This window comes from Priapulus caudatus, unplaced genomic scaffold, assembly GCF_000485595.1.
Source record: "Priapulus caudatus unplaced genomic scaffold, Priapulus_caudatus-5.0.1 Scaffold784, whole genome shotgun sequence".
Taxonomy (NCBI): Eukaryota; Metazoa; Priapulida; class Priapulimorpha; order Priapulimorphida; family Priapulidae; genus Priapulus; species Priapulus caudatus.
In genome coordinates, this window is record NW_014577845.1 from 155,536 (window position 1) to 164,152 (window position 8,617).

General features: G+C 43.4%; 1 protein-coding gene across 1 annotated transcript; it reads left to right on the plus strand.

Moving 5' to 3' along the window:
* Positions 1-280: 280 nt before the first annotated feature.
* Positions 281-8,379, plus strand: LOC106813503 (signal recognition particle receptor subunit alpha-like; the record flags this gene model as incomplete). The annotated part of the gene is given in 11 exon segments (XM_014817646.1): positions 281-364; positions 503-643; positions 944-1,100; positions 1,453-1,600; positions 2,663-2,831; positions 3,875-4,023; positions 4,343-4,461; positions 5,860-5,946; positions 6,483-6,655; positions 7,402-7,615; positions 8,372-8,379. Coding segments are annotated over 11 exon segments (1,449 nt in total), but the record flags the coding sequence as incomplete, so codon positions are not given.
* Positions 8,380-8,617: the final 238 nt, after the last annotated feature.

Consider the following 8,617-nt stretch of genomic DNA (forward strand, 5'->3'; position numbering starts at 1 on the left):
TGGAACGCCAAGTCATTATAAGGTTATCTATAATCATAAACTTATTTACACAAGATGTACACTATGTATGACCTTGGGTATGACTCTATAGATATATAATAATAATTTGCGGGTGCCCTACTGGGCTACTACTGGACCTACTGTATAGATGATATTCATGGAATAACTGAACTATGACATTGTGCACTCTGTATGTATATATATATCAGTTTATATATGTATAATTAATTTAGATTGCCACTTTAGTAAATGATTTCCTTGTGCGTGTGTGTGCTTGCAGGAGAGAACAGGGTCAAACACCTTCGGCTATGATGGACTTACTCTGCAGTACAAGCTTGACAATGAGTTTGAACTGGTATTCGTGGTAAGTTTGTACAAAGTTGTATGGAAATGTATAAAAGCACTGGTTTTGTCAAAAAAAGCTGCAGCTTTGCACTGCGCAAATCTTGTAAGTAACTTCGCTTTATGTTGACGTGTGATTGCTGAAGTGTTTGTCCTTCAGGTTGCTTATCAGAAGATATTGCAATTATCCTACATAGACAAGTTTCTTGACTGCATACATCTGGAGTTTAGAGACAAGTACAAGGATGACTTGCTGGAGGGAAACACGATAGGAAACTTTTCCTTTGCTGATGAATTTACGGTAGGGTCGAATTAGCATCTCTTCTATTGCATTAGTATGGTTTTTTTTTAAATAATAAGTAATTATTCAAAAAAGTACTATTCTCTATTTACTGTTCTCGATTCACTAAATAATTAAATATAATCACAAAATAATTCACAATTAAGACACAAATTCACAATTAATTCACAATTAACACACAATTATTAATTCACAATTAATTCATAATTCATAATTCAAGGGCTGTTAGTAACATGATATAATCCCATGTCTTTGCCTTTGGCAGTCAAGCAGTTGTATGTTTCCTATTTTGTCCAATAGAGGGTGCTGCGGAGTGTTGAGGAGATGAGCAAGCGTAAGGCAAAAGCCCCAAAGAAGATGAAGACTTACGAGCAATCCGTAAAATCACAGAAAACAGTTGCTTCCATGATAGAGAGAAAGGATGATGTAAAATCAGCACCGAAACCCACAAAAGAAGGTAATGAATGCATGTAAAGCTGTTCGTTGAGAGAGAGAGAGAGAGAGCGAGATATATATATATATAGAGAGAGAGCGAGAGAGAGAGAGCGCGATAGAGAGAGAGAGCGAGAGAGAGCGAGAGAGAGAGAGAGAGAGAAACAGCGAGAGTGAGAGTCGGTGTATGTAAGCAATATTGCAAGTGAGAAACTTTGGGATAAATAATAAATATACTATGCAATGTATTGTGATCGAGAAACAATGAGGGAGTGTGTGAGTGAGTGCAGGAGAGAGTGCACGCGTGCGTGTGTGAGGATAGGGGCCATGCATATATGCGAGGGAGCGTTTGTGGAGCCACGGAGTTTGTGTTGCAGTGTCAAAGAAGCCTGTTGCCATGGCCGCCGCCCCGCTCGCAGCTAACGGTGGCTCGCCTCCGTCGGAGCAGGATCAGATCCTCATCAACCGGATGAAGTTCTTCGAGAAGCAGCAACCGAGACCAAAACCCAAGGAGAAGGCTCTCAGGTGCGCTACTATTCATGTCGGGATTATTTCTCGAATTACTCTGACAGAGCGTTAGTCAGCTGGTCCAACCTTGAGATCTGATCGGCTGAGGTTACTAGAGGAGAAGTCTGTCTCGTGCATGTTTTTGATCGGGCTTCGAAGTTAGATGATAAATTCAGCCACGGTTAATAGAGGAAAAGTCTGTCTCGTGCATGTTTTGTGATCAGCATTAATTTGATGAGAAAGTTTGTGTAGTTGTGGGGGGGGGAGTTAGAATATGTTTTGTAAATTGATGCTCAGGTAGCACCAGAATGTACCACAGAGGTGACAGAGCACTCCCTTTCTGGAGTATTTTCAGTGGTTTTTCCTTCAGCCAATCTCACACGTGTCTATCGTTATTGAGATGATATTGCATCCCAGAAAATTATTTAATGTTAGTTATTACATTTCATCTGATTGATGATATAGCCCTTGTTTCGTGATAATCTATGTAACTCCACCATGGTCTCTCTGTAGTAATCTTTAGATGACAGTGAGTCCAGAGTGTAATATTGAGTTTTTATACATATGTATACATTCACATCTAAAACGGTCAATCATGTGAAACACCGAAAATTTCCTTTATAGGTAGCAGGGGGGGAATTTCTTTTTTTTCACGGGAGCTCGTTTTCAAAAGTCTGTGGGGAAAATTGCTCTTGTCAAAAATTTGACGCGAGATATTTTGAGCCTCACGGGAGCGATTTCGGAGGTTTGAAGAGCGAATCGCTCATCGCTCCCGTGTATTTTTACCCTGATAGGTAGATGTCCATCTATAGAGGTGTCCGTTCTATAGAGGGGTCCGTTCTATAGAGGCGTCCGTTCTATAGAGGTGGTTTCACTGTGTAACTTCTACTCAAGAGAAATTCTAAAAGTGTTGTGGATAGTTGGGTGCCTGTTCGATTAGCGGCGACTGCTATCACAGGTATTATCAGGAGTAGATAATAGAAGATAAGTCTTCTATTATCTACTCCTGGTATTATGTATAGCAACAAGTGTGTGTGAGGTTTAAATACAAGCATGTTATGTACACTGCTGGCGTTACAGCGACAAGAAAAGCCCGAAGGCCAACGCGGTCGAGACTAAGAAGTCAAAGCAAGCGAGGCAGTGGGAGCACGGAGGAACGAACAAAGACATACACGTGCTCGACTTCAGTAACAAAGAACAGCAACAGAACGGCACTGAGAACAACCTGGAGAACATCACCGCAGAGAGGGTGAGAAGATCGCAGACACTAGCCAGCTCACGATGACGCTACGCCTACATAATCACAGCTCAAATAAAAACGTGTTGCATTGCACTGTAGAACAGAGTAATGGCGTGTGTAATGTGTGACAGTAATATATGAGTAAAAATAACAGGGTGCGAAATTAACGCGAGTCCGGAGTCAAATACTTCCTGATTTACTGTCGGACTCCTTGATTTGACATAATGCAGGAGTCTGTGTGACTCCCTGAAAATTCTGCCATACTAACTAGTTCGTTCCAGAGCAATGCCTCGCGGAATTACCGTTTTTTTCAGCCAATGTCCAAAGAAAATTTGGCAGACATGCAACCGCATGAATCTTAAAAATAAGCACATGCGTTATTGTTAATATTTTTAATTTTGAACCTCAGACTGCGGACTCCCTCATTTTGCTGCGGCCTCCCTCTTTTTGAGTGTAGAGAGTCCGTCGGACTCTTGTGTTCAAAAGTTAATTTCTACCCCTGAAATAATACTAGTAAAACCAACATTCCGTAGTCGCCCCATTTAGTGTGCTAACCTGCAGCAACCTCATGAGGTTAGGATCTGTTTGTTGCCATGGTAACTCGAGCCAAAAACATGTAATTGGCGTCCATCGCCACGGTAGCTCGAGCCAATAATACGCATTCAGCATCAGTTCGTTGTCATGGTAACGCGATCTGACAATATTCGGCATCTGTTGCCCTCGCACCGTTACTCAGTAGGCAGCTGTTCGTTGGCACGGTAACGCAATCCATCGTTACCAAGTACTGTATACGCCATATTTTTCGCATACAGATATTTTCGCAAATTCAGACTTGACGGACAATTTCGTGAGTTGTTAATTTAGCGGTCGGTGAATTCCCGAATCAGTGAAGAACAGCGTGTTGTTATTTTCGCGTGTTGTTATTTTCGCGGTCGGGGACGCGTTTGCGAAATTCGCGAAAATTAAACCACCGCGAAATATACAGCGTTTACAGTAGTTGTCGTCGTTTGTTTGACCTCCCAGTGAGTGTTGTTCCATTGATTCACCTTCAGGTGAGACTTGTGGGAAAGATGAAAGGTGAGATCAAAGGCATGGAGGTAGAGTCGGATGAGGAGGAGGAGGAGGAGGAGGTGCAGGAGGAGGAGGTTGTGAAGGAAGTGACTGTGAAGGGTTCCCCCAGCAAGGGCGCATCAACAGCAAAGTAAGGGCAAGCCTTGATAGTGTTGTTATGCATATTTATTAATTTTTAATTTTTACATTTTAATTAGAATTAGAATTAGAATCACGTATATTATTATTATAATTATCATAATAATATTATTATAATTATAATAATCGTTATTGTTATTATTATTATAATAGTCATTATAATATTAATAATTAGAATAACGTGTATTGTATACAGTGTAAGCGACTCACATGCTGGCTTGCATGCTATCTCATATGCTGACTCGCATGCTATCTCACATGCTGGCTTGCATGCTATCTCACATATTGTCTCTGTTGCTGTGTGATCGCAGGGGTCAGCCGGCAGCAGGATTCGGAATGTTTAATGTTTTCAAGAGTCTTGTTGGATCGAAGGTGATCAGTGATGAGGACATGAGGCCCGTGCTTGACCGCATGAGAGACCATCTGATCGGTGAGAAACTCGCTCAGCCATGCATCCATTTATCCATCCATCTGTCTGTCTGTGATTCTGTCTGTCTGTCCGTTCGTTCGTGCATGCATGCATCAATGTATCGATGCATCAATCCATTCATCCATGTATCCTTCTATCCATTCAGTTATCCAGCCATCCATCCATTAATCTTTCTATCTGTTCGTCCTTCGGTCTGTCCATCTATCTATCCATCCACCCATCTCTCCATTTATCTGTCTGTCCATCCATCCGTCCAACCATCCATCCGTCCATCCATCCACCCATCTGTCCAACCATCCATCCGTCCATCCATCCACCCATCCGTCCATCGATCCATCCATCCATCCATCCATCCATCTATCCATCTATCCATCCATCCATCCATTCATCCATCCATCCATCCATCCATCCATCTATCCATCCATTCATCCATCTATCCATCCATCCATCAATGCATGCATGCCTGCATCCGTCCATCTGTCCATCCATCCACTAAGCAACCCAAAAACAATCATAATTAATATATCCAGTACAGCGCCATAACCTACAAGGGGAGGGGGCAGCTACCCGCTAAATTTCAGTGAAAAGTAAAATAGCATCCTAATAACCCTGAATTACACTAAACCTAAAATAACTGCAAATCATACATGAATCACTCGTTTCTCACCTGCCTCCATCGTCTCAGATCTGTGCTCCTCGTTGGTCATTGTTCAGCCTGAGTCATGGAAATAATAGTCCCGTAATAATAGTCTCCGTGTGTGGTAATCTGACAGTAGTTGGGCCACCCTTAAAAAATTGTTAATTTTCCTTTTACCTACTCGCCTCTCAGGGTACCGAGTAGGTAGGTAGGTGAAAAATCGTTTTTATTTTGTTTTGACAAGATGTGTGTATGTATATTGTATATTCTGTTTTGTGTATATATATGTTTTTGCGGAACGAATTTGATTTTTTTTTTGGCGAAACGAAGTAATTTTTGTTTTGTTTTAATTGGCCAATAAAATGTGTCGAGTAGCGGCGTTTTGGCGAGTCGGTCGGTAAAGGGGAAACAAGCAATATTTTATCTTAGGTCTTGTAAGAAGGTTTCAAGGTGATCATGTACGTATGCTTGGATGGCATCATATATCGTATAGCCAGTGGTGTATCCTACAGGGTTTACACTACCGACTTTATGTTGGGGAATTGGTGAGTTGGACCAATTTTGCAATCCGGCAACTCCGAATTGGCAAACAATTTCCAACTAGTTCCTATCGATCGGTTGGTCGTGCAACTTTTGCGCTTGCACTGCCGATTGTCGGTTGTATAGACATAATAGTTGGGAAGTTTCGTCCAATTCGCCAACACAAAGTCGGTAGTGTAAACCCAGCTTAACACGTCTTTCTGATACTGCTCTTCTTATAGGTAAAAACGTGGCCATAGACATAGCAGACCAGCTGTGCCAGTCTGTAGGAAAGAAGTTGGAAGGCAAAGTACTCGGCACGTTTAGTGGTAAGATCGTTAGTGTTGGCATACTAATGAATAATGAATACACGTAAATAAGTAAACAATAAGTGTGATATGAATTTATTTAATTGATGAGAGCAGGATGTGCAATGAAAATGTGAAAAAAATAAATGCTAATTATAATGTAAATAAATAAATAATGGATTCCTTATTCAAAAAGAATGGTTTGCTATGAGAATATTAACAAATAAATACCCACTGTATTGATTGATGACATGATTGATTGGGGGAACCTTGTAACGACTGCCCGTCATGGCACTTGATCTTGTGTGGGCTGTAGAGGGATGTTGCCAATAGATGGAGCCTCAAACCTGTACAGATTTCATTCGCGGTAACTCATCGCCTGGGGGATGCCTCGCAGGCCGTCTGCCAGTCGTGCAGGTGTCGTTTCATGTTAGGAGGCGCCTCGCTGCTGCTTGAATATCGTGGTGGTAGCGTAGGTAACCACCGTGTCTCACGGTGTGATTGTTGCAGGCGTGGCGTCGACGGTGCGCGCGTGTCTCATGGTGTGATTGTTGCAGGCGTGGCGTCGACTGTGCGCGCGAGTCTCACGGAGGCGTGCATGCAGATCCTGCTTCCTCAGCGTCGTGTCGACATCCTGCGTGACGTCATGGAAGCCCAGCGCACGCGACGACCGTACACCGTCACCTTCTGCGGCGTCAACGGCGTCGGCAAGTCGACAAACCTCGCCAAGGTATGCATCCGCCGCGGCGGCACGCGGAAACACCGACGAAAAATATCCTAGCGAGAGTAACTTTGAGCAGTTTTAGTGCCGAGTAGAATTTATCATTATTAACCCCTAATATTATATCAGGAGTAGATAATAGGGAAGGAGTGTGACTTCAATAAACAAGTGGAATTCGTCACTTACTAGCCTTATAATACCTACGATTTACTACGCGTAACTCATCCAACTTGAGCTCAAATCGTACACATTACATTCGCCTAGCATTGTGCGAAATCGTTTCCTCGTATACACCAGCAATCCGGAGATACAGATTAAAACGTACGACACGATTATTCATTCCTTGGCCATCAATCCGAACGTATTCTCCGCCGAACTTGCAAACAAAAGGCAGCTACTAATGCACTGTTGCTCACTCGGCGAGGCGGTGTGGCTCGCTGGGAGATTGGACATTGACGCAACACTCGGCGAGATAACCTTTGACCCGGCATACAGCTGGTATGCCCGCCACGCACGCACCCCCACTGCAAACAGCAGCAGCTCCAGCTCCACTCTCCCTGCGAGCCACACCGCCTCGCCGAGTGAGCAAGAGTGGTTATGATGCAATGGGAGATAATATCCACATTATTGTTTAAAAAAAAATTTGTTGAAAAATCAACAACAAAAAACAAAAATTTGTCATTATTGACCCCTGATATATATGTATATACATATATATATATATATATATGTATGTATATAATTGACGGCTGCAGGTGACGTTCTGGCTCGTAGAGAATGGCTTCCGTGTGCTGATCGCTGCGTGCGACACGTTCCGCGCGGGAGCGGTCGAGCAGCTGCGCACGCACACACGCCACCTCAACGCCCTGCATCCGCCCGACACGCACGCTGGCGTGCAGATGGTGCAGCTCTACGAGAAGGGCTACGGCAAGGATGCGGCCGGCATCGCGATGGAAGCCATCAACTACGGTGAGGGAACGCGCGCGCGTGCGACCTCTGCGGCGCGACCTCTGCATGACCTTTGTGTGACCTCAGCGTGTGACGTCTGTGTGACCTTCACGCAACCTTTGAACGACGTTCGTGCTATGACGCTCTCGTGTTTGCGGCGAATGGGTGCATGTATTCATATATGTGTGTGCGTGTGCGGATATATATATGTAATTATAATATTATAGCATATCATAGTTTAACAGTCGACGGTCACTCAAAGGAAGTCCCCGAAATGTCCGCTCTAAACATAGTGATTTTTAACTTGTAAACAACGTATAGGTTACACCACATATATTGTATGACACGGCATTTTTTCCTGCGACGAACTTTTTGTGATGGCTAAGAATATGCGCACTGCACAGGCCACTATGACAGATGCTGCGTGCGTGCATGCGTGCGTGCGTCTATTCACATAAGGTATCGTGACGTGGGAAGATTAGGGCAACGTATTAGACAGCGAGCCGTGCAGCCATGATTTGCACGGTCAGTTTTGAAACTGCACAGCCAAAAAAATTAAATAATTAAAAAAAATTCCAGGGAGGTATCCTGGGGCCCAATGAGAGGGGGAACCCCTCTCGTACTCTCCCCCACCTGAACGCCTACAGCGGTCTTGGCTGAGACACGCAAAAAAGTTGCACTCCCAAATATTTTTTCTGCACTCCCACAATACTCGGGCCCGTTGTCAGAAACAAAATTAGTCTTAACATTAGTCTTAACATTAACTTTTTCTCTTAGACCGTTGACAGAAACGCTACCAAGCTACGAGAATGAAAAATCGCTGCAGATTTCCTCATAACAATACGAAACAAAGTGATGTCGACGGTCTACGAGAAAATGTTATTGTTAAGACTAATGTTAAGACTAATTTTGTTTCTGACAACGGGCCCGAGTATTGTGGGAGTGCAGAAAAAATATTTGGGAGTGCAACTTTTTTGCGTGTCTCAGCCAAGACCGCTGTAGGCGTTCAGGTGGGGGAGAGTA